We start from the raw sequence: 27,597 nt of genomic DNA on the forward strand, positions 1-27,597 counted from the left end.
ATGACAGACTCTGGGTCCATCCACCTCACCACAAATAACTCAATTTCATTCCTTTCTATGGCTGAGTAATATTCCATTGTATATACATGCCACATCTTCTTTATCCATTCATCTGTCGATGGACACTTAGGTTGCTTCCATGTCCTGGCTATTGTAAATAGAGCTGCAATGAACATTGTGGTCCATGACACTTTTTGAATTATGGTTTTCTCGGGGTATATGGCCAGTAGTGGGATTGCTGGGTCATATGGTAGTTCTATTTTTAGTTTTTTAAGGAACCTCCATACTGTTCTCCATAGTAGCTGTATCAATTTACATTCCCATCAACAGTGAAAGAGGGTTCCCTTTTCTTCGCACACTCTCCAGCATTTATTGTTTGTAGACTTTTTGATGATGGCCATTCTGACTGGTGTGAGGTGATACCTCATTGTAGTTTGGATTTGCATTTCTCTAATGATTAGTGATGTTGAGCATCCTTTCATGTGTTTGTTGGCAATCTGTATATTTTCTTTGGAGAAATGCCTATTTAGGTCTTCTGCCCATTTTTGGATTGGGTTGTTTGTTTTTTTGATATTGAGCTACATGAGCTGCTTGTGAATTTTGGAGAATAGTCCTTTGTCAGTTGCTTCATTTGCAAATATTTTCTCCCATTCTGAGGGTTGTCTTTTTGTCTTGTTTATGGTTTCCTTTGCTGTGCAAAATCTTTGAAGCTTCATTAGGTCCCATTTGTTTATTTTTGGTTTTATTTCCATTTCTCTAGGAGGTGGGTCAAAAAGGATCTTGCTGTGATTTATGTCATAAAGTGTTCTGCCTATGTTTTCCTCTAAGAGTTTGATAGTTTCTGGCCTTATATTTAGGTCTTTAATCCATTTTGAGTTATTTTTGTGTATGGTATTAGGGAGTGTTCTAATTTCCTTCTTTTACATGTAGCTGTCCAGTTTTCCCAGCACCACTTATTGAAGGGCTGTCTTTTCTCCATTGTATATTTGTGCCTCCTTTATCAAAAGTAAGGTGACCATATGTGCATGGGTTTATCTCTAGGCTTTCTATCCTGTTCCATTGATCTATATTTCTGTTTTTGTGCCAGTACCATACTGTCTTGATGACTGTAGTTTTGTAGTATAGTCTGAAGTCCAGGAACCTGATTCCTCCAGCTCCGTTTTCTTTCTCAAGATTGCTTTGGCTGCTCGGGGTCTTTTGTGTTTCCATACAAATTGTGACATTTTTTGTTCTAGTTCTGTGAAAAATGCCACTGGTGGTTCGATAGGAATTCACTGAATCTGTAGATTGCTTTGGGTAGTAGAGTCATTTTCACAATGTCGATTCTTCCAACCAAGAACATGGTATATCTCTCCATCTGTTTTGTATCATCTTTAATTTCTTTCATCAGTGTCTTACAGTTTTCTGCATACAGGTCTTTTGTCTCCTTAGGTAGGTTTATTCCTAGGTATTTTATTCTTTTTGTTGCAGTGGTAAATGGGAGTGTTTCCTTAATTTCTCTTTCGGATTTCTCATCATTAGTGTATAGGGCGGCAAGAGATTTCTGTGCATTAATTTTGTATCCTGGTACTTTACCAAATTCATTGATTAGCTCTAGTAGTTTTCTGGTAGAGTCTTTAGGGTTCTCTATGTATAGTATCATGTCATCTGCAGACAGTGACAGCTTTACTTCTTCTTTTCCAATTTGGATTACTTTTATTTCTTTTTCTTCTCTGATTGCCATGGCTAAAACTTCCAAAACTATGTTGAATAATAGTGGTGAGAGTGGACAACCTTGTCTTGTTCCTGATCTTAGAGTAAATGGTTTCAGTTTTTCACCATTGAGAACAATGTTGCCTGTGGGTTTGTCACATATGGCCTTTATTATGTTGAGGTAAGTTCCCTCTATGCCTACTTTCTGGAGGGTTTTTATCATAAGTGGGTGTTGAATTTTGTCGAAAGATTTTTTCTGCATCTATTGAGATGATCATATGGTTTTTCTCCTTCAGTTAATATGGTGTATCACATTGATTGATTTGTGTATATTGAAGAATCCTTGCATTCCTGGGATAAACCCCACTTGATCATGGTATATGATCCTTTTAATGTACTATTGGATTCTGTTTGCTAGTATGTTGAGGATTTTTGCATCTATGTTCATGAGTGATACTGGCCTGTAGTTTTCTTTCTTTGTGTCATCTTTGTCTGGTTTTTGTATTAGGGTGATGGTGGCCTTGTAGAATGAGTTTGAGAGTGTTCCTCCCTCTGCTATATTTTGGAAGAGTTTGAGAACGTTATGTGTTAGCTCTTCTTTAAATGTTTGATAGAATTCGCCTGTGAAGCCATCTGGTCCTGGTCTCAATTTCAGTGCTTGTGATTGGTCTGTTTATATTTTCTGTTTCTTCCTGGTTCAGTCTCGGAAGGTTGTGCTTTTCTAAGAATTTGTCCATTTCTTCCAGGTTGTCCATTTTATTGGCATAGAGTTGCTTGTAGTAATCTCTCATGATCCTTTGTATTTCTGCAGTGTCAGTTGTTACTTCTCCTTTTTCATTTCTAATTCTGTTGATTTGAGTCTTCTCCTTTTCTTTCTTGATGAGTTTGGCTAAGGGTTTATCAGTTTTGTTTGTCTTCTCAGAGAACCAGGGTTTAGTTTTATTGATCTTTGCTGTTGTTTTCTTCAGTTCTTTTTCATTTATTTCTGCTCTGATCTTTATGATTTCTTTCCTTCTGCTAACTTTGGGAGTTTTTTGTTCTTCTTTCTCTAATTGCTTTAGATTGTTTGAGATATTTCTTGTTTCTTTTGGTAGTATTGTATTGCTATAAACTTCCCTCTTAGAACTCCTTTTGCCACATCCCATAGGTTTTGGGTCATCGTGTTTTCATTGTCATTTGTTTGTAGTTATTTTTTGATTTCCTCTTTGGTTTCTTCTGTGACCTCTTGGTTATTTAGTAGTGTATTGTTTAGCTTCCATGGGTTTGTATTTTTTACAGATTTTTTCCTGTAATCGATATCTAGTCTCATAGCGTTGTGGTCAGAAAAGATACTTGATACGATTTCAATTTTCTTAAATTTACCAAGGTTTGATTTGTGACCCAAGATATGGTCTGTCCTGGAAAATGTTCCATGAGCAGTTGAGAAGAAAGTGAATTCTGTTGTGTTTGGATGGAATGTCCTATAAATATCAGTGAAGTCCATCTTGTTTAATGTATCATTTAAAGCTTGTGTTTCCTTATTTATTTTCATTTTGGATGATTTGTCTACTGGTGAAAGTGGGGTGTTAAAAGTCCCCTACTATGATGGATTTGGTTTCTTTTAAGAAAATATTTTGGGTTTTAAATAGTTCTTAGTTACTTATATGTTAGTTTTTAAAGGTACTTGCATATAACTACACTCTTATGTTTTTTGAAATATTATGCTTTTTGTCTTGATGTTTAGAATCAAGTTTATTAGTTGTCTTAAAGTAAATTTTTTTTCCCCAGCCCATAATGCAGTTGTTACATCAGCCATCTTTGCTCCAAACCCAAGTTTGATGTTGTCTTTGGATGTGCAGTCTGAAAAATCAGAAGGGAATGATAAAGGTGAAGATGCTGAAGTTTTGGATAACATGCCCTCTGGTAGGTATTCATATTTTATTTGTCCTTCGTTTTCTCTAGTCAGCCTTTAGTAGCCTCATTGACCTGTGGGTATTATGAGGTCTTCATGAGTATGAAGAATATTTCCTTTATGCAACATAATGGTTGTCAGATGTTCATTTCTGAACATTTTGGTAATACAGTTCTTGCAAGTTTTACTTCTTTTAAATTCACCTGGGAATTAAAAGTGAAACTTTTGAAAGTTGGTAATTTTTTTTATGGACAACTATTCTCTTTAGAGAAATGCAAACCAGACATAAATACATACAAGATAAATTATCTGTCTCTGCTGCACTATAATCTCTGTGAGGGCAAAGATTTTATGTGTTTTATTTATTGTTGTAGGGCCAGTGCCTAGCACAGTGCTTGCCTGCATATAGTAGGTGCTTAATAAACGTTTACTGAATAAGTGAATTAAACCAAAATGAAAGCAGTGTTCTTTTCTAATTGCCACAAATTTACAGCTTCTCATAGATAGCTATTTACAAGCCAGTAATTCTTGTCCTTTGCAGCAAATACTTTGAGAAGGAATAGTACTTTCAATTATATAAAATGCTCAGATTAGGAAGTAAAAAGAAACCATCAAGTAGTATTGAGTGCCAATTATATAAAAATGGTCCCTGTTAATTCTTAAGAGTAAGGTAAAACCATGGAAACTTGGACCAGTTGTTAATGAAAACAAGTTTGTATTGTTAAAATCTATTGCAGAATATTTTATTAAATGTGTTTTCTCACTTTGGAGACTATACCCAGGCCTTGTAGAGAGTTATAAAGTCACAACAATAGATACAATGTAGTAAGAGTGCTTCTAAAAGTATTTGAATACTAAAAAGTTCTCAAGCATTTTTCCTATTTAATATCAAGTAATTTCCCTTGTGGCATTATTTGCACTATACACTGTACTAAATACACTATTTCTTCTGTCTGTGAAGAAAAATTTTGGTAGCAAAGATGAACTTCAGTCTAGCACTTCTTTCTTTTTTTTTTTTAATTTAGATATTTATTTATTTATTTATTCATTTGGTTGCGCTGAGTCTTACTTGTGGCAGGCAGGCTCCTTAGTTGTGGCATGTGGGATCTAGTTCCCTGACCAGGGATCGAACCCAGACCCTCTGCATTGGGAGCGTGGAGTCTTATCCACTGTGCCACCAACGAAGTCCCTAGCACTTCTTTCAATTACCAAATTTAAAAATCAACCAACTCAGAATTATTACACCTTTACTAAATGCCTGTTTGGAAATACTTCTTTTCATTTTCTTTTTTTTTTTTCTCACAGTCAAATCCTACTTCTCTCTTCTAAATTAAGTCATTTGGTTGGGTTTTTTTCCTTTTCTTTTTCCCCAATACCTTTTTACACTCTGCACATTTTCCCTACACATTGAACAGAAAATTCTAGCTTTTTAAACCATTTGAGGAAAAATGAAAAGTACCTTTTTTAAACTTCTCAAACTGCACCATATTAACATGGTTCAGTTATTACTTCACTGCGTCCTTTTTAAAGAGGCACAACTTTGGATCATACTCAGATTTGTGTTTGCTGTTTTGTACCTGTGTAGGTATACTCTAAGAATAAACTCTTAAACTCGGGGTATGAGATCATAAAATATATCTGATTGCCCTCCTCTTTATTCTGACGTATTTGGCAACTTAAGCTTCAGTTTTCCTCATGTTTAAAATGGTGATAATACCTCGTTTATAAGGTTGTGATATGGGCAGAAGACCTCAACAGACATTTCTCCAAAGAAGACCTACAGATGGCCAACAGGCACATGAAAAGATGCTCCACATCGCTAATTATTAGAGAAATGCAAATCAAAACTACAGTGTACACACACACACACACACAGGAATATTACTCAACCATAAAAAAGAATGAAATAGGGTCATTTGCAGCAATGTGGATGGACCCAGCGATTATCATATTAAGTGAAGTACGTCAGAGAAAGACAAATATATCAGTTATATGTGGAATCTAAAAAATAGTACACATGAACTTATTTACAAAACAGAAACAGACTCACAGACATAGAAAACAAACTTATGGCTACCAATGAGGAAGGGGGGAGGGATAAATTAGGAGTATCTCCAAATCACTTTGCTGTACACCTGAAATTAACACAATATTTTAAATCAACTATACTTCAATTTAAAAAAAAAAAGATACAGCTGAAAACTAAAAAAAAAAAGACAAAACAAGGTTGTGAGAAGAATTAAAGATAACACATGTAAGGTGTCTAGCAAAATGCCTGGCATGCAATAGACATCATCTTCATTATATTGTATCTTATAAGGCATTTCTATATATATATATATATATATATATATATATATATGATGAATTATTTTCTTCTCTAGCCTTTCTGATATCCCTCAGTTGTTTGCTGCTGCTTCTGCTGCATAGCACTACTTTGAGATATACCAAAAGTGTGGTTAGGAATGTTCAGCAGCTTAGCATATGTTTTTAACAAATCTAAGTGAAGCCATTTTGTCTAACTCATCCTGTACACAACTTCCCAGTTAAAGTTTGGATTATTTTCTTCCTTACTAATCAGTCCTTCTTAAACCCACAATTTTTGCCTATGCATAATAGTTAACACTGAATTTTGTTCGTTAAATGTTTTCACCAGCAAATGTAAGTGGTAAGCGTTTTTGCCATTCAGCGTAGTAGCTACATGGTTCTTCAGTATGGACTGGAAAGGCAAAAGGTTCTCTCAGCATTCACAGAGTGATCGTGTGTGCTTCATTTCATGGCAGTTCCAGTATGTCTGCTGTACAGTAAACCTTACTGTCAACCTCATTAGTGAACCCTGTTGGCAAAAGACTTGCCCAGCTGATCCCATCCTGCCAACATTCCAGTCCTGGGGCTGAATAACATGCTAGCCTCTTGTCGCGAAATGAAGAATTAGACAACTTAGAGGCCTTGGCTGTCTGGGAGTAAATCCAGGCATCCTGGCCCCAAGGGACCATAATCTCTCCTTAGCTGCCAGGAAAAGAGCAGCTAAGGCAAGGTAAGTGGAAGTGAGCCTCAGAGAGGAGAGGTACAGGAGGATGAAAGGATCACAGGAGCAAGCCAGAAAAGAGAGACTGAAGGCTGGGAGAGGTTCTTCCGCCCCAAAGGTAGAGGGTCATGGGCATGTGACAGTTGTGGCAGCAGGCTTCATATTCCTTTAAAATCAACTAAAAACTTTCTTTTATGCTTTTAAGGTATTATGAAGACAGATAACACAGAAGTTCTTCTCTCTGCTGACTTCACTGGAGCAATCAAAGTGTTCATTAACAAAAGGAAAAATGTATCTTAATTTGAAATGACATTTAAAATAAACATATCAGTAAGTTTCTATATGTATCAGAACTGAAAAAGAGTTATAGTGTTTCAGGCCAACATCCTTTTTTTAATTTTTATTGGAAGTTGTTCAAATATATTTTTTGAGAGGCAACGTTAATGATCTAGTAAACCCGGGACTGATAGACTAGAAAGGAATGTAGCTAGAATAACACTGCCAAACATTAGGCTTTACATTTTGTTATGTTTGTGTTTTTGTTATATAATTGTGAACATGCACAGGTTTCTGCATGAAAATATATTAATATATTAATCACATGTGTGTGCCTTTTGGTTACATGCACTAAATCTAACAGAGTTAAATTATTTCAGTGGCTCTTTTGGCCTCTTACTGAGGGGGAGTGTCTTGTTTCTAGCTTAAATAATTTCTTTTGCACAAAATTTCATTTTTAAGAGAAGTGGTATCTTTTGACTGAGTTAATATTTTTAAAATGTTATATAGGTTTTCAGTAGGTCAACAACCATGTGTAAATGGTTTTTATAAATTTCTCAATTTGGGGACTTTTTTGTGTGTGGTCTAAATTGTGGACTTAAGATTCTTTTTTTGTATGTGTGTGTGTGTGTGTGTATATATATATATATTTTTTTTTTTTTTTATTTGCCACACTGGAGCACAATGTTTCCTATGTAAAGAATTCTTTTCATTCTTTATCCATGAGCACCAGGCTTTGCTCACTTAAAAAAATTAAGCCACATTAAGGAGTGAGTCTTCTTTTTTTACAATAATGTAAAAATGGACAGTTTACATTTTTTAAAGCATTGTAGTTTTAAAAATTAAGCTGTTTTGTGTTGTTGAATTTGAAAGCCTTTGTAAATATTGATATAATGTACCAATGAAATAACATCTGGGGTGATGGAACCCTGATAATGTTGTTGATGGTTAGCATATGTTTCTGAAAATTAAATATGTATTATTAAAAGTTGGTGGCCAAAACTTGTTAAACATATGACTTTATTTTCAGATGACTTCGGTAAATTGAGAAATGTAAAAAAACCAAAATCTTGTTTTATAATTTGATTTTTAGCAAGCAGAGATCAAATTTTGGACCCCTAAATTATAATGCATTAGCTACATACCTTTAAGAAAAAAAGTTTTTAATTCTAGTTCTAAAATGAACACTGCTAACAGTTCATCTGTATGCTTGTATGTTCTTTACTGCATTTGTTTTCAGTATATAGGTGAGAAGCTGGGGAGCCGTGATCACATCCTTATCAATCAGCATGGTCTTTTAAAAAAAATTTTATTTTATTTATTTATTTTTGGCTGCGTTGGGTCTTCGTTACTGCACATGGGCTTTCTCTAGTTGCGGTGAGTGGGGGCTACTCTTCGCTGCGGTGTGTGGGCTTCTCATTGCGGTGGCTTCTCTTGTTGCAGAGCATGGGCTCTAGGTGCATGGGCTTCAGTAGTTGTTGCTCGCGGGCTCTAGAGCACAGGCTCAGTAGTTGTGGCGCACGGGCTTAGTTGCTCCGCGGCATGTGGGATCTTCCCGGACCAGGGCTCGAACCCGTGTCCCCTTCATTGGCAGGCGGATTCTTAATCACTGAGCCACCAGGGAAGCCCATCAGCATGGTCTTGAGGTGTCGTGGATTTTCTAGTTCATTGCATATTATTTGCCTTGGTTTTACCCCTATGCTGCTTTCTTACTCTTGCCAGTGCTTTGCTTTGTCCTTCCCCTCCTCTCACCTCCCTCACACTTCTCTCCCCACCTCTGCTCACTTTTCTGTACTCTACCTGACAGACCGAGTTGTTATGCCATTGGCTTTTTAACCAGTCACTTTCGTAGTCTCAGGGTCTGGATGGCAGTGTGATTGGTCTAGCGTGTCAAAGAATTCAGTGTCTTCAACCCTCTTGGCTTTCACTGACTTCTGCCTGAGGCCTTGTAGTCTGCTGCGGTGCTGGATGTTTCAACTGCAGATAATCAGGGTGTTGCCAATATGAATATTTCCTGATAGGTTTTATGTGGTTTCTTGAACAAAAAGGCAAAAAATAGTTGGGATGCAAGCTTAAGAGAACAATACTGACACTTGTAAATTTCGTTTTATATAAATTGTTGGCTATCACTATATAAATACACTGTGAAGTTACAAGTCAGAAAGTGAGTTTGAAAAGGTAGCATGAAGATGTATACAAAGAAAAATTGAACAATATTTTTCCCTAAAATGAATATTAGAAACTCACTGTAATAAGTTGTGTGGTATTATAGGAAGGAGCACAGATTCTAGAATTATATAAACTTAGATTTGGTTTCCTCTGTTAGCACCTTTCTTGAGCAAGTTATTCTGTATTAATTTCCATGTCCTTATCTGTAGTACAAGAATATCTAATGGAAATTGTAAAGATTTACTGAGAAATCGTGTATGTATAAAGCTTGGTACCTAGCCAGTAGGTGTACTCAACAAACACACATTTCTCGCTGCCTCTCCCGAATCCCTGAGTACCCTCCTAGACCAAAAAAAAAAAAGATGTGGAAGTGCTTTCTAGATATTGAGATTTCATGGACAAATAGTATTTTAGGGATTGACATAGGACACCAGCCTTTTTCTGCCAACTCAACACTTTTAAAAGCTGCCACCGTCTACTATCACCTCATCATAAAAGAGAGAACATTTTAATACTAAAAAAGTCACTAAGAAAAGTCAAGCACAATCTTATCTTAGAGCAACAAACAGTCTAAAGTGAATAAACCTAGCTTTTGAAAAAAGTAGCCATATTACCTTATTTTCCCTTTTTCCTTTGGTGAAAATTTCATCACAGACTTGGTGTGGCTGCCTGAACAAGTTTAAAACCACATTTCATTAAAAACTCTTTGAAGAGTCATATTGAGCCTTCCCCTGCCTCCATCTTGTTTACCTTAATTGGAATTAAAATATGAATGACTCAACATATTTAGCATGCCATTTTCTCTGGTCTTCAAATTATACAGCTGGGCAGTTGCTTTTTATTCTTTGAAATATATGTTTAACATTAATATATCCATCCCCAAAATTCTAGTTTCAGTTGTATAATTTTGAGAGCCAGCTCTCCTCACTGATACGAAAAAATCAAATTATCAGAATGTTTTTAAGTTATTTAATTATTATGGGGATTCAAGATAAAGTTTTCAAAAGAAAATCATTCCCAGTTTCACTGGTTTCTAGCTTCCTGCCTTCTTCATTAAGCAGATGTTTATTGAACACCTACTATGTACAGACCACTGCTGGGACTAGAAAAGAATAAGGCAGCAGCCATGTGCCAGAGGAGCTCACAGTCTGATGGAGAAGATGGCCACAGAAACAAGTAAGAGACTTGGAACTATCTTGTGGCTGTGGCCCTAGAAATGCCCCTTCTCATCCTATCCCCTGTCTGTTCTACCCTTCCTAGTAACTCATGGCAGCCACTTGATTCTCAGGCCCATCTTAGTTCATCTAATATTACAAGTAGCAAGGATAATATGGGTAAAAGACCTTATGAGTAAGCCATAGGTAAGGTGGAAAAAATGGAGTACCCACCATGCCGACATCTTCGCTGGTCTCTGGCTTCCTCCTCCCAGACTAAAATCATTGTCTATTTCCTCTAAATTCTTACCTGTCTTCTGTTTTGAGCTAACTCCTGTTTAACAGACCCCCCCTTCCCCGCAACTGCTCTCCTATTCCCTTCAGTTCTGAAGCTTGGTCCATTTTTCTTTCGTTCTCTAGATTTGAGTCATCTAGTCTTGGGGAAGCCAGGTTCCCCCTGTTAGCCACGACCACTTGGCTGGTGTAGACCCATGCACATGAAGTAAATTCAGGTTGATACAGCAGGGCCAGCGTGAAGGGTGGTGTGGAAATGAGGGGAGAGATCCACTGCAGAGTCCCCAGCAAATCAAATGTCATCATGTAGGTAATCTACAGTGGTCCAGGCAGATGGAGTTTGCCTGTACGTCCAGCTACCCTGCATTACATTTTTTAATTTTTATTTTGGAATAACTTTAGATTTACAGAAAAGTTGCAAAGAAAATACGGAGTTCCCATATACTTCTTACCCAGTTTCCCTTAATGTTAATATCTTACGTTACCATGGCACAGTGATCAAAACTAAAACCCACATTGGTACAATACTATTAAGTAAACTCCAGACTTTATTCACATTGCACCAGTTTTCCACTAGTGTCCTTTTTCACTTCCAAGATCCAGTCCAGAATACCTTATTGCATTTAGGCATATTGTGCTTTCTTAATTTAAATAAACTTTTTATCTTAGAATAGTTTTAGATTTTTCAGAAAAGTTTGCAAAGAGTTCACATATCCCCTACACCAATTTCTCCTATTGTTAACATCTTACATTACAATGGCACATTTTTCACATTAAGGAACCAACATTTGTACATTACTGTTAACTAAACTCCACACTTTATTCAGATTTCACTAGTTTTTACCTAATATCCTTTTTCTGTTCCGGATTCCCGTCTAGAATGTAACATTACACATGGTCGTCAGGTCTCCTTAGGCTCTTCTTAGCCACGACGTTTTCTCATGCTTTCCATGACCTCAGCAGTTTTGAGGAGTACTGGTTAAGTATTTTGTTGAATGTCCCTCAGTTTGGGTTTGTCTGGTATTTTTCTCATGATTCAACAGGCTATGAACTTTGGGGAGGAAGACCACAGAGGTGAATTACTCTTTTCCTTACATCACATCAGGGATATACACTATGGAGATTACTTAAAAAACTAAAAATTGAACTATTATATGATCCAGCAATCCCACTACTGGGCATATAGCCAGAGAAAACCATAATTCAAAAAGATACATGTACCACAATGTTCACTGCAGCACTATTTACAATAGCCAGGACATGGGAACAACCTAAATGGCCTTCGACAGACGAATGGGTAAAGAAGATGTGGCACATATATACAATGGAATATTACTCAGCCATAAAAAGGAACAAAACTGAGTTATTTGTAGTGATGTGGATGGACCTAGAGTCTGTCATACAGAGTGAAGTAAGTCAGAAAGAGAAAAATGAATACCGTATGCTAATGTATACATATGGAATCCAGAAAAATGGTACTGATGAACCCAGTGGTAGGGCAGGAATAAAGGTGCAAACGTTGAGAACAGACTTGAGGACATGGGGAGGGTGAAGGGTAAGCTGGGACGTAGTGAGAGAGTGGCATTGACATATATACACTACCCAATGTAAAATAGCTAGCTAGTGGGAAGCAGCCGCATAGCACAGGGAGATCATCTCGGTGCTTTGTGTCCACCTAGAGGGGTGGGATAGGGAGGGTGGGAGGGAGGGGATATGGGGATATATGTATACATATAGCTGATTCACTTTGTTGTACAGCAGAAACTAACACACCATTGTAAAGCAATTATATTCCAATAAAGATGTATTTTTAAAAAAAGGATACATACTACCAACATGACATCACCTGGCTGAGGAATGTTTGTCAGGTTTCTCTATTATAAAGTTACTTTTTTCTCACTTTCCATAAATCTTCTCTTTGGAAGTGAATCACTAAGCACAGCCCAAACTCAAGGGGTAAGGAAGAGTTAAGGCCCACCTCCTTGAGGAGCAAGTATCTGTATAACTTAATTTGGAATTGCTCAGTACAGGAGATAGGTCTCTTCTCATTTATTTATTCAACCATTTGTTTATATCAGCATGGACTTATGGGTATTTATTTTATACTTTGAGTTACAGCGCAATACTACATTATTTTGTTGTTCAACTTGTTCCAGCCTTAGCTATTGAGAGTTCTTTCAAGTTGGCTTCTGTGTCCCTTTGACTGTTTTATTTTTTTTTGAGCACTTCCTTACTTTCTGTCACTCCCAACATGCTCCAGGTTCATTTTGTGTATTTCCTGTTCCAGCCCTATAATCAACCATTTATCCCAGTTCCTTTTATTGGAGACTGGTATTAGAAACTAAGATTTGGGTGACAGGTGTGCTCATTGCTACTGGGGCATTGTTTCTCTTAGGCCCTCTCAGCTGACCGAGCAAAGAAATATATGCATGTATACTAATCTCCACACATCTATAAAAATTTCTATGTAACCATCTCTATATTAAATTAGACGTGAATCCTTGCTGATGTCTCTGAGTAATCCATTAACACATGGATTATTCTAGTTTCCTCCTCTTGCTTATGGATAACCTCCCTCTCCAACAGTGAGACACCTGGTTTCCACCATTTACTTCCCATTTACTTATTTGTTCAATCACAACATAACATATTCAGCAGTTTCAGAATTGCTAACCCATACCCCCATGAGAAATACCTTTACCAACTAGAATACAGTTTTTACATACAGTCCTTTGTCTTTTATATCGTAATTTCTGGTTACAACGCTGTTTTTCGAAGTTACTAAGGTCAGCGCCTTTTTTCTCCACTCACATCACCTTTTAAAATATTAGATTCATTTACATTATCTGTTCCTCTAATAAAATCTATTGGGGACTTCCCTGGTGGCAGAGTGGTTAAGAATCCGCCTGCCAACGCAGGGGACACGGGTTCAAGCCCTGGTCCGGGAAGATCCCACATGCCGCGGAGCAACTAAGCCCATGCGTCACAACTACTGAGCCTGCGCTCTAGAGCCCACAAGCCACAACTACTGAGCCCGCGTGCCACAACCACTGAAGCCTGCGCACCTAGAGCCAGTGCTCTGCAACAAGAGGAGCCACCACAAAGAGAAGCCCGTGCACCACAGTGAAGAGTAGCCCCCGCTCGCCACAACTAGAGAAAGCCCGCACACAGCAATGAAGACCCAACGCAGCCAAAAATTAATTAAAATTTTTTAAAAATTAAAAATTTTTAAAACTTAAAAATCTATTGGGATTTGATGATGTACAAATCCCAATAGTGGTTTCCTTACTTACTAACTTATTTAGTAAGTAAGCAGTGGAATTCTTTTGTAGACAACTTCCTGCCTTGCTTTCAAGTGCTTAGCATTATCCCAAAGCAGTTTTACAGTCTGTCCTGTTGCTGCCCTGGGGTTGCACTTATTCAGCAAACATCAAGCACTTAGTCTGTGTCAAGACCTTGAGGGAGTCCAGTAGAAGAAACAGACAAGAATGATGATTCCATCCAGACTCTTAGCATGATTAAAGGGTAGTCTTATCTGATTTTCCTGCTTCTCAATGCCAAGCCATTTACTGATACATATATATATATATATATATATATATATATATATATACATGTATGTATGTATATACATATGATGTTGGGTTAAGTCAAAACCCAGTTCTCTGATTTACCATGCAAGCAGGTATTGATTCCCCCTTGCTTATATAAGATTGTGTTTATATAAGTACTGCTTATAAGTATAAGCAGTGCTCTCAGTTATCAAAAAGCAAACTTATTCGAGCATATACAGAATTTGGTGATTATCTAAAGGAATTAGTAATTCATTAGAATATATGAAGTCCATTCTCAAAGAAAAGACATTTCTAATTTAGTTATGAATACCTTAATTCTCTCTCCTGATGAAAAGATGCGGAGGTAGAGCCATTCCGATGGATACTCTGAAAGTTGAGTACATAGGTCATTTGGATTCATGCTGTGGATCTTTATAGAAGCTAGCCTGACAGCCCCATAACTTGTTTGCAGTGAGTCTGCCTATATTAGTTTGCTAGGGCTGCCATAAGAAAATACCACAGACTGAGTGGCTTAAACAACAGGTTTGATTTCTTCTCAGGACTCTCTCCTACGCTTTAAAAATGGCCACCGTCTTGCCTCTTCACAGGGTCATCCCTCTGTGCACATGTGCCCTGGTGTCTCTGTATGTCCTAATCTCCTCTTTTCATAAGGACAGCAGTCAGATTGGATTAAGTCCCACCTTAAGGCCTCATTTACACTTACTCCCTCTTTAAAGGCCTTATCTCCAAATATAGTCACATTCTGAGGTACTGGAGGGTTAGGTCTTCAACATATGAATTTGGGGGCAACACAATTCACTCCATTAACACTGCCCCCAACAGTCATTTTATTTTAAATAAATCTAAAAAGTGATAAGACTGTAGTAACAGCAGGAAATAGGGAAATTGGAAATACTCAAATTAATTACTCAGCCTGTGGCTATGTTTTTTCAGGCCCTGCATTTAAGGTTATACATGAAATGCATCTAAACTAGACAAGCTCAAAGGTGAAACAAATTGACAGCATAGAAAGGGCTGTGTAGGCAGGGCTCGTGTGTGTTTGTATAAAATGTTTAGACATAAACAGATAAGTAAATGTCTAAGATCGAAACTCATTCCTTCACATGCACCACATAAAACCTTTTAAACATGTTTATTGAGATATAATTCACATGCCATCAGATTCACCCATTTAAAGTGTACAATTCGGGCTTCCCTGGTGGCGCAGTGGTTGAGAGTCCGCCTGCCGATACAGGGGACACGGGTTCGTGCCCTGGTCCGGGAAGATCCCACATGCCGCGGAGCGGCTGGGCCCGTGAGCCATGGCTGCTGGGCCTGCGCGTCCAGAGCCTGTGCTCCGCAATGGGAGAGGCCACAACAGTGACAGGCCCGTGTACCGCAAAAAACAAACAAACATAATAATAATAAAGTGTACAATTCAATGGTCTTAAGCAACCATCACCACCAAGTTTAGAATATTTTCATCACCTCAAGAAGAAACCCTGTGCCCATTAGCAATCACTTCCCGCTTCCCTTCATCCAGTACCAGCCCCACTAATATAATTTCTTTCTGGACATTTCATATAAGTAGAATCATACAGTATGTGCCCTTTTGTCTCTGGCTTCTTTCATTTAGCTTAATATTTTCAAGATTCATCCATGTTGTATCATATATCAGTATTTCATTTTATTTCTAAATAATATTCCGTTGTACATTTCGTTTATCCATTCATCAGTTGATGGACATTTGTGTTGTTTCCTGTCTTTGGCTATTATGAATGATGATATTCTTAAAATTTATGCACAACTTTTTGTGGGGACATTTGTTTTCGTTTCTCTTAAGTATATGCCTAGGAATAGAAGTTCTAGGTCATATGGTAACTCTTTAATTTTTTGAGGAACCGCCAAGCTTTTCTGCAGTGGCTGTACCATTCTGCATTTCCACAAGCAATGTATGAGGGCTCTAATTTCTTCACATCCTCATCAACACTTGTTGTCCATCCTAGTTATGTAAAGTCCATTATCCTTGTGATTTTGATTTGCACTTCCCTAATGACAAATGATGTTGAGCATCTTTTCATGTGCTTGCTTGCCATTTATATGTTTTCTTGGAGCAATGCCTATGCAAGTCTTTTGCCCATTTTTTAATTGGGTTATTTTTCTTCTTGTCATTGAGTGTGTTAGTACTTTTTCTGGATACAAATCACATATATGATATACCTGATATATGATTTATCAGATATATGATTTGCAAATATTTTCTCCAATTCTGTATGTTGTTTCATATTCTTGATGTGTCCTTTGAAGCACAAGTCTTTTTAATTTTGATGTATCTATTTTTTCTTTTGTCATTTTTGCTTTTGGTGTTATATCTAATAAACCATTGCTTAATCCAAGGTCATAGAGATTTACTCCTAAGTTTTCTTCTACGAGTCTTAATAGTTTTTGCTCTTACATTTAGGTCTATGATCCATTTTGAGTTAATTTTTATGTATGGTATAAGGGAGGGGTCCAACTTTATTCTTTCGCACGTGGCTATCCAGTTTTTTCAGCATTGTTTCTTGAAAAGATTATTCTTTCCCCATTGAATTATCTTGGCATCCTTGTCAAAAATTACTTGATCATAATGTAAGGGTTTATTTCTGGATTCTCATTTCTATTCTATTGATCTATATGCCTATCCATATACCAATACCAAATTGTCTTGATTACTGCACCTGTGTAATAACTTTTGAAATTGGGAACTGTGAGTCCTCCATCTTTGTTCTTTCTTTTCAAAATTGTTTTAGCTATTCTCGGTCGCTTGCATTTCCATATAAATTTTAGGATCAGCTTGTCAATTTCTGCAAAAACTGTTGGAATTTAATAGGAAAATTAACCCTAATTTCTCCAGTAAAAATATTTTTGATGTATGGCTGAAGAGCTCAGCAGAATTTGAAAAGTCTGTAAGAACCAAGTTTGAAGCAGCTGGCTGAAGCTAAACAACATAGGAAAAATTTCAAAGCAAATGCTTTTCAGATAATCACCTACGTTGCCTTGAACCATTTGTAATATGCTTTGGATCTCGGAAATTCATGAAGGAGTTACAATTATGATTTCAATCATTTTATTGCATACTTTCTGAGTTCCTACTCTATGAGGTACTGTAAAGAATAAAAAATTATAAGGTATAGCCCTTTCCTTCAAAGGTCACAATCAGAACACCCTTCATTAGTAGAAACCTTTTTCCACTATTAGAACTTGTTAATACAGCCTCTTCGGATTAGTACAAGGGCATAAATAACAGGAGGATCTGTTACACATCTATTCAATTTCCAGTTTTGTGGGAAACCTAAATCTTAGGAGGATTTGGCAAAAAGCAGTGGAGAAACCATGACTTAAGGATTATTTACATGTAAAATACTACCCTTGGAGAAGCATTTGTGGGAGCAGAGTTGGGTTATATACACTGATTCCTGGCTGGGACTAGTAGCAAGGCTTAGGTAGAAGAGAGAATTTGGTTGCTGCATACCTGATCTCTAAACTGACACAAATTCATAAGAAATCCTTTCTAATTTAAAATATTATTCTACTTTAACATTTACACAGTGTAGGAAACTTGACTTATACCAAAAATTATAAGAAATAATCACCCATAATACTGTAATTCAGAGATAACTGATATTGATATTTTAGGATATTTAACTCTTTTTATGCATATATATTTTTAAGAGCTTATATAATTAAACAAGATAATTTGAATAATATTCATACTACACATCATGGGCAGTTTCCATGTTTTTTCATGGTGCATAAATGTTCCATCATATGGACACAATTTAAGCAATGTATGGAACACTCAGGGTGTACCCGTATTTTATTACCATGAATAACAATGGAAGATATAGAGGCAAATATCTTTGTCAGAATTTCTAATTACTGACTTAAGATGATAAATCCTTAAAATGAAAGTATAAGGCATGAACTCCTAAGGATAAGCAGTATCATGGACTGTAAAAATCTTCTGCACAGGAATTGGGAGCCCCAGTTTGTAGTCCTGGTTCTGGTGGCCTTGTGACTTGAGGAAAGTTAAGGAATTCTCTGAGAGCCTAACAAAATAAGGTATTTAGATTAAGAGCCCTTCTAACTCAAGTGGTCCATGTGCCTGGTCAGCATTCTTTCGGAGGCAGTATAGCTAAGAATTTACTCACTTTCCTGTTTCTTAGCAGATATCTAGAGGACATGCGATATGCGAGTCACTCGCGGTTTATGTCACCTGCAAAGTCATAGCCATGTGAAGTCTGTTGAAGTCAACTTGGGGAGCTCACTTCCAGAGATGGAATTCCTGGTGATAGAATTGGCTGGCAGGAGAAGGGAGGGTGGCTAACAAGAGTTGGCTAGCCACCGCATCTGGGTGTATCAGCTCCTCTGCCTTTATTATACCTCCATAGCTTCATTTGTTTGGGTCTTGAAGGTTTTTCACCCCGGGAAGGAATAACTAGTTACGCTGGTATCAGTTAATTTTCCTTATCAGTTGGCATAAACTAATAGTTGAGTATAAAGAAAAATAGTGCACTGGAAAAATGTTGCAAGATACCAGGAAGGAAGAAAGGGAAACATATGGGAGATAAGAAGACTGCAACACAAACGCTATGGGCCTCACATTTTTGTCTAAGATATTCCAAACTACGTCACTGTTAGAGGCCATACCAAGGTTACTCACCTCTGGCATATGGAATGTTACACCAGGTCGATGACAATAAATTGATGGCTCACAGCCCAATCCCAACAATAACCAAAACTACCAGAGGGGGCACTAGTGGTCCCAAGTCAGAGCATCCCTGAGATCTCCGCTGCAGTAAATTCAACTGCTCCTGGAGCTCGCTGTATTGGGTGCATGGCAACTAGGAACCCCAATGAAGCCAAGCCCATCACCTGTCTCACCCAACTGACAGGACAGGTCAGGCTTTGTGTTGTCAATGTGTTTATGTTCATGCTGACATTATAACTTCTGACCTGTAGCACCAGAATGGCCCAGTCTGACTGAGTTCTACACCTAGAATTTCTAATTACAACTAACCATGCCCCAAATCAGTATATTGAGAAGGATTTTCCCTAATGTTTTTCTCCAAACACATTCATCAGCTGGATCAGTAAATATTGTCTCCTCTAGCCGGTACTCAACATTTAAAATATTGCAGTGCATATTATTCATTATCTGGATAAGGAGACCAAAAGCATAACTTAAAATTGCTAGGAGAACAAAAGGCCTTAGATTTTTCACTGTCGCTAGCTGGGGAGAGTGGGGAGGAGTATTGGAGCAGATGGCAGTATTTTGCCTCTCCTGGGACCAGACCAAACGGAGGGAACCAAAAAGCAAACATGAACTGCATCAACCTGCTGAACCCCCAAAGAAATTTCACATACATTTCAGTGAACCATGAAACTAACCTAAGTTATTTACAAAACAAAGTGTTTGGTAAAGCAGGGCAAACCAGAAGTGAACCTACTTTCTAAAAAATGTGAGTATGCGTAAAACTTAACTATTACAAAAATGGCCAAAGAGAACTTAAATGGAATCTTGCTTTGGTAAATCAGAGTCCATAATCAGGAGCATCTTCTAAAAGGTGAGTTTGGCATGAGGCAAAAAAGACAGATCTTCTTGAAACTCTGTGTGTGGCAAGAGTATACCCCTAAGTATGGGGGACGGGGGGAAGGTACAGACAGACTGCAGAAACAGCAAAGGCTGGAATAGACACTGGTGGCAATGGGAGAGGAAGGTGATGGAAAGCCTTAAAACCTCCTGAGAATCGAGTTGAAACAGATACAGAAGACAGAAGAGAATGATTCCACTTCATGGTTGATTATTATGAATTGACCTATAGAATGTACGTGAAAGTTGATCACAGGGTCTTGCAAGTATGAGATACTCAACAGATGTTCAATCGCAATTGAGTCTGCTGCAGTGCAGAGTACAATGTGAAAAAGGCTAGAGTAACAGAAGAGAGATTGGGAATTATGTGTGACTTCATTGGCTCTATTTTTGCCTTGACATGGGCATTTGCTAAATCAAAGGAATAAACCATTAGAGGCTGGATTCCGTCAGCCAAGCTTTTGTGCATCTCCATTAGGGAGAGGATTTATTTTAAGCTTATAAATAAACAAATACATGAAAGTATTTCACTCTCATGCGTTAATGTCGAGAACAGAACATTTTGTTTCTCCTTCTTCAAGGCCCTCTCCCTTCAATCTAGAGCCTGAGCTAAGAAAATAAGGGTATGCGTATATGCTACAGCCCACAGGCAAAAACTCTCCTCTGCATCTTATATTCTAGCCCAGGATTTCTTGAGCGTCAGGCACATACAACCTGCATCAGATGAGGGGAGAGGAGGTGTGCTTAGAATGCAGAGTCCGGGGTGCCCCAAACCTCCTGAATCAGGATCAAAGGGAGGCAGGCCCTGGAATTTGCATATTTACAAACTCACCAAGCAATTCTGATAAGCACTAACATTTTAGAAGTCCTGGGTTGGAGCAGCTGTTGTTAAAGATAAGTACACATAGGGACTTCCCTGGCGGTCCAGTGGTTAGAGGTCCGCGCTTCCACTGCAGGGGGCCAGGGTTCGATCCCTGGTCAGGGAACTAAGATCCCACAAATGCACAGCGAGGCCAACAACAACAACAAAAAGATATGTACACATACCCCTGAGGATACATGAAGATTTTCCAAAGCATATATAGGCACAGATAGTCTTAAAGGAATCAATTTCCAGATCCTCCATTTTCATATGTCCTCAGAGTTCCTAAAATCCATCTGCCTGAGAAAGAGGCAACCTGCAGAATCTCCTTTCCTGCCTCGCCTTTCATGATCACCTGTATCTCCCTTGACAGACCAAAAAAAAAAAAAAAATCATACTTATCTATCCTAAAACTTATGTAGGGAATGGCCCCAGGGTGTAAAAACCACCATAGAGGCAAACAGAGGGACAATTCAAAATACTGGTGTCGGTGCTGAGAACATGTGTGACTACAACAATGGCGTAGCGTATCTTCTTGCCAATTAAGTGGTTTCCGATTCTTTGTTTTCAACAAAATTGAATGAGAACCTAATTGTCAGATAACCATTAAAAAATAACTTTGGTAATAGATCACTTCTATTTTTTTATATACTTGGAAAGGTTCAAAGAATTGAGTGGCATTGCTATAACAAAATTCTCATATACCTAAATTTGTGAATAAGGTTCCTCAATGCTTATGTCTATAAATGGAAAAGAAAATAGGAACAAAATTGAAGCTGAATGCTGTGTCCTTTTAGCAGTAAGAACTAGTCAGCCACAGAAATATGAACTAATTGAAAAGGGCCCCATACACCACATTTAGAGCTGTATTTCCAATAAAAATGTACTCCTCATGTTTAATAATTGACTAAGATTGTTACATTTATTTTGATCAAGTCTTATAGCCATATAACTGTAAGGCTAACTCAAATCAGAAGAAAAGTGTTAACATTTAGAGCACTGTGGTCACAGGAAATGAAAACTATAAGTTTAACATGTTTATCTGTATATTTGCTGCAAAGAAGCATGACAGGGTGATAAATATAAATATTTTCAAGAATGAAAATATATTACATTAGGATAAAAATCTGGGAGAAGAGGAATGGAACTATATGTTCAAGGAGAAAAGGGAATAATAGTTTTCAACTGTTAAAAGAGGAGCTTGTCTATATGTTTTTGAAAGGAATGATGGTAGCTGTCGAATTGTTATGGTTGAATATTATGGCATATAAAATATATCTTTAAAAAGCTGTTATTAAGAGCTTCCCTGGTGGTGCAGTGGTTGAGAGTCTGCCTGCCGATGCAGGGGACAGGGGTTCGTGCCCCGGTCCGGGAAGATACCACATGCCGCGGAGCGGCTGGGCCCGTGAGCCATGGCCGCTTGAGCCTGCGCGTCCGGAGCCTGTGCTCCGCAACGGGAGAGGCCACAACAGTGAGAGGCCCGCGTACTGCAAAAAAAAAAGAAAAAAGAAAATTGGGAATGGGGTGGGGTGCATGTATGGAATAACCACTGATTTCCCTCACATTCCTAAAAATGAAGTTCTGAAAAATATATATTTGATGGCAAAGTATTATAAAATTTAAGTAAACTCTTCTGCATTCAAATGGGCTGTTTTTTTTTTTTCAAATGGGCTGTTTTTAATAGAAAGTTGTCAAGGATTTCTTTGAAATGATGGTGCGTTCGTGTGTCCTAGCTCTGTCATTAGCTTTATGACTTTGGGCAAATAACTTCCCCCCTTCCCTGGGCTTCATTATCCCTATCTGCAAAATAAGGGATTGAATACAAAGATATTTCAAGTCCTTCCTGCTCTAACTGGTGATCTCGCCTATTTCACCTAGTTGTTTTTTATTTTTCCTTTAGCGATCTGTTTTTAAGTCATTGTGTAATTTCAGTTCACCTCCACTAGAGGGTAGCCAGAGAAAGGAGATGAAACTCAAAACGCTTGTATTCTTTGCAGTCAGTCTGGACCCCACCCCCCCAAAACAAAAGTCAGCGGAAGAAATTGATGTTACATGGACAAAAATGGAATTGCCATTTCTGCTGATTTCATTTCTCTTAGCAATTGTGCTCCTATATTACACGAAGAAATTATGAGAAACGTGTTTTATACGATTTTCTTTTTATTCAATATAAGGAAATCAAGTACATACTTGCCTTGTCCATACTGTCTACCCCCAGCTAAGAAATTCAATCTTTACTATATCAATCTTCAAGCCCACCCCTTTCCCATTCTTTTTTTTATAAATTAATTTTATTTATTTATTTTTGGCTGCGTTGGGTCTTCGTTGCTGCGCGTGGGCTTTCTCTAGTTGTGGCGAGCGGGGGCTACTCTTCATTGTGGTGAGCGGGCTTCTCATTGCGGTGGCTTCTCTTGTTGCGGAGCACGGGCTCTAGGTGCGCGGGCTTCAGTAGTTGTGGCGCGTGGGCTTAGAAGTTGTGGCTCATGGGCTCTAGAGCTCAGGCTCAGCAGTTTGGTGCACGGGCCTAGCTGCTCCACGGCATGTGGGATCTTCCCGGACCAGGGCTCGAACCCATGTCCCCTGCATTGGCAGGCAGACTCTTAACCACTGTGCCACCAGGGAAGGCCTCCCATTCTTTTTACTGGGATTTCCAATCAAGAATTTTGATTAGGAACTTCATTGATTTCCCTTTGCTTACCACAAAAAATTCTATACTCTGGACAACTTTCTGATAAGCTTTGTTTCCCATCACTCCCCAGAAATCATCCTGTACCCCAGAGGTGCACCTCTCCATAAAAATCCCCCAAGTATAGCCTTGGTCTTTGCAGGGCTGAACTCACTGTGGTGTGACAGAAAGAGCCCCAAGCTCGAGTCAAAAGATTTTATTGCACAGAACTCCTTGGAGAAACGGCTGATTTCAGGGCTAGACAAGGTAGGAACAAGATGACTCTGGAACATGTTATGCCAGAAATTAAGGAAGTGCTCAAAATAAATGATGGGGGTATGTCACAAGAACAAGAACCAGCTTGAGAGGGACATAGGCCAAATACGTGACAAATTGAGAACCCAAATAATTAAGTACAGTCATGAAATATGAAACATTGAAAAAACAGAAAGCCATGAGTCTATAACAATAATAGATAGATAATAGATAGACGTAAACACGTACATGCCTACATAAATGGAGGAAAAGGGAGGGATCTTGTTAACTGTAGAGTACAACTGGTGAAGGCAAAAGAAGTACTTGAGTTGGAAAATCGACATCATGTTAAATATTGATCAGACAAGAATCATCAATGGCTTTTGATTAGGAGTGGGGTATTTGCATGGTCTTAAAGTATTACCCCACAAATTGCTTGTCAACTGCATAGTAAAAAAATAACTATACAGTGAAGAAATTGGTTAACATCTTGACCAAGTGATCAAATTAACATCACCAGAGAGGCACAAATGGACAGTGTGTGCCTCCAGATGTGAGACCCTGAGATGGACCCAGCATTGCCTCTGTAGTATTTCAGTTGAGAAAGCATCACCTGAATGTCAGGCAAACCTCAAATAAAGAATGTCCTACTGAAAAAATAAGGAGGAGGGTGAGGACTGTATTGCTTGAAAATGTCAGTGTCATAAAAGACAACGTCTATGGAAATGTTTCGAGTTTAAAGAGACACGACAATTAAATATATACCTGATCCTAGACTGGATCCTGTATGGGAGGGAGGATCATGCTATAAAGGACATTATTGGATCAGTTGACAAAATTGGAATATGATGGTAGATCACATAAAATTGTGTCAATATTAAATTTACTGAAGTCGATAACTGTACTGTGGTCATGTAAAAGAATATCCCTATTCTTATGAAATACATGCTGAAATATTTAGGGGTAATGGGTCATAAATTATGTAACTTATTCTCAAATGGTTCAGAAAAAATAAATATGTATACAGAGAGACAGAGAGAGCATGTACAGCAGTCAGAGGTATTCTCTGTACCATTCTTATTCTTTCAACTTTTCCGTAATTTTGAAGTTATTTCTAAATTTACAAGCTTAAAAAATGTGGTTGCAAACCCTGATCATGCCCCTTAGATCTCTACAACCACAGGCAATATGCATGACTTCCCAGCAGAGACAGCTACCAATCATTGACGCTTACCATGGGTCAATGTGGGAGGCACTGCGCCTGCATCATCTCAGTCCTCAAAACAATACTTCAGGGGAGGTTTTACCCTGTTTGTATAGATGGGGAAACTGAGGCTCGGAGAAGTTAAGTAACTTGCCCCAAATCACCTAGTTATTAACTGGTAGGGTTGAGATTTGAACACAGGTCTGATACTGATACCTCATTTCCAAAGAAGATAATAGTACCTAGTCATATTTATTTTTTCTTTTTACATAGTAATTATGGTACTCTAAAACATTATTTAATTACTTTTTTTTTTTTTTTTGCGATACGCGGGCCTCTCACTGTTGTGGCCTCTCCCGTTGCAGGAGCACAGGCTCCGGACGCGCAGGCTCAGCGGCCATGGCTCACGGGCCCAGCCGCTCCGCGGCACGTGGGATCTTCCCGGACCGGGGCACGAACCCGTGTCCCCTGCATCGGCAGGCGGACGCAACCACTGCGCCACCAGGGAAGCCCTATTTAATTAATTTATTTAACATTGTAATAGTTTCTTTTCTGTCTTCCCCCACTGCCTACAAGGGCAAGGGTCGTTGTCTATTTTGTTTAATTATGTCCACAAGCATCTGCAATAATGTCTGGCACATAGCAGATGCTCAGTAACGCTTTCAATGAAGACTTAAGCCTTACGAGTGTTAGGAGGGTTAAATAGGATGATGTAAATAGCACTTTTGGTATCCTTTGCTTGCAGGATCTTAGTTCCCCAACCAGGGATAGAACCCATGCCCCCTGCAGTGGAAGCGTGAGTCCTAACCACTGGGCGCCAGGGAATCCCCCCTTTGCTGTAAGTTTTAAATGAGTTTGTCACTTTTGAGCAGGGGCCCTATCAGTTCTATCAAAGCTTTGTGATTGACAAATCTCTCCTCACAGAGCTATGGTAGGGAGCCGTCTACCTTGTGTGCTTGTGGATAGAAAACAGCCAGGCCGTAAGGCATACTCTGCTTACATGTATAAAACACCTTAAAGGCACTAAATTACTGGAAAGTTTTTCATAACTTAAGACAGAATTTTAAAATATGATCAGTTTCCAACCTTTTTCAACTCCTGGACACTGACAAGGAAACCCTTCTTTTCCTAAGGGAGACAGATTTTCCACGTCATTGAAAATAAAAATGTGATGGTAGCATCTCCATTCTAGGAGCCCAAGAAAAGCTAAAAAATGTTGGGGAATTGGTGGAAGGCAGAAACTCAAGACCAGAACAAATAACATTGATGTTTCAGGCATATTTTTAGTATATTTTGCTGGCCCCACTTTAAGGAGGAAATAAAAAATAATGAGAGGGGCTTCCCTGGTGGCACAGTGGTTAAGAATCCACCTGCCAATGCAGGGGACACGGGTTCAAGCCCTGGTCCGGGAGTATCCCACATGCTGCTGAGCAACTAAGCTCGTGGGCCACAGCTACTGAGCCTGCGCTCTAGAGCCCGTGCTCCGCAACAAGAGAAGCCACCGCAATGAGAAGCCCACGCACTGCAATGAAGAGTAGCCCCTGCTCGCTACAACTAGAGAAAGCCCGCGTGCAGCAACGAAGACCCAACGCAGCCAAAAAACAAATAAATAAATTTATTTTTAAAAAATAATGAGAAAAAAAATATGTCAGCCAAACAAAAAGGGTAGTCTGTGATTTTCATGCGAACAGTGTCTGGGTTTGTTAACCACTTAATCCCAACCCCTAGCCCAGGGCCTAGCATATAGTAGGTACTCAGGTAAATACCTATAAGCTGATGAACTGTCAGCTTTTGCTGCAGTAATGACCCCTCAAATTCCAGATACAACAACAAACCTTTATCTCTTGCTCACGGTTCTGTGGGCTGGCTGTGGGTCTACTGGGATTGGCTAGCCTGGCCTCTTAGTTTTGGGTTCAGGTCTGCTCATTCATTCAGGACCCATGCCAAAGAGGAGCAGCTACCTGTATATGGTCTTCTTTTAGTGGACGGCAGGAGGACAAGACAGAAGCAAAAATACAAAATGCGTCTTAAAGCCTCTGCTCAGAACTGATACGCTATCACTTTGGCCCACGAATATGGGCCAAATGAAACCCTTGGTCAAAGTAGGTCACATGCTCAAACCCAAAGTAGATAGAAGGAAGAAATATACTCCACTTACTCCACTGGGTGGGATGTACTACAAAGTTGCATTGCAAAGGGTGTAGATGTATAATTCTATTATAGGCAGGAGGAAGAGATGAGAATAATTAGCCAGTATTCTAGACATTCTTGTCCACACACCAGAGCAGAGTTGTGGTGGCTGCAAAGTCCTGTTTATTTATTCTTATGATAATTATCTATGTATTTGTGCTTATTTAATTAAGACCTATCTCTTGCACTGAACAAGAGTTCCTTGAGGGCCGGGATGGTGTCAAGTTAGGCTCACCATTGAAACCCCAGCATCTAGAACAGTACCTAGTACGTAGTAGGTGCTTCATAAATGTCATTGAAATAATGGATGAATAAGTGAATCTCTGTGTGTTCCATTAGGGTTTTTACCTGACCCATTTCTCTTTCTAGAATATCAGAGTGTTTCACAGTTCAGTCCAAGATGCCCTGCAATCACTTCAGAGAACAGAGGTCACTGTTAAGACTTGGGAGAAAATATGACAAAAGGACAAAGGTTTGTTTAAGAGATTCTAGAAGAGGAACGTACAAGCTGGACTTTAGGGCTGACTCTGCAATCACAGAATGTATCTGGAAAGCCTTGATAAGGAATGCCCCTCTGAGGACACTTGATTTCTGACACATATTGAATAAAGTTGAACAGAGATAACACGTTAGCCAGTCTTGCACAAAAACTCCAGGGCATAAACCAAGTAGGCAAAGGAGAAAAGCTCCTTACACAAGCGTTGATGGGGGAAAAAACAAATCATTACCGC

General features: G+C 38.6%; 1 protein-coding gene across 1 annotated transcript in view; it reads left to right on the forward strand.

The window, feature by feature from the left end:
- Positions 1-7,895, forward strand: part of WDR44 (WD repeat domain 44) — an 80,988-nt gene extending 73,093 nt beyond the window's left edge. The window contains exons 19-20 of the mRNA XM_029240901.1: positions 3,460-3,594; positions 6,817-7,895. Coding sequence (XP_029096734.1) covers positions 3,460-3,594; positions 6,817-6,911 — 230 coding nt within the window. The 3' untranslated portion in view covers positions 6,912-7,895. The remainder of the gene's footprint in view (positions 1-3,459; positions 3,595-6,816) is intronic.
- The last annotated feature ends 19,702 nt before the right edge of the window (positions 7,896-27,597 follow it).

Source organism: Monodon monoceros, unplaced genomic scaffold (assembly GCF_005190385.1).
Source record: "Monodon monoceros isolate NGI ecotype Baffin Bay Population unplaced genomic scaffold, NGI_Narwhal_1 Super_Scaffold_22, whole genome shotgun sequence".
Classification (NCBI taxonomy): domain Eukaryota; kingdom Metazoa; phylum Chordata; class Mammalia; order Artiodactyla; family Monodontidae; genus Monodon; species Monodon monoceros.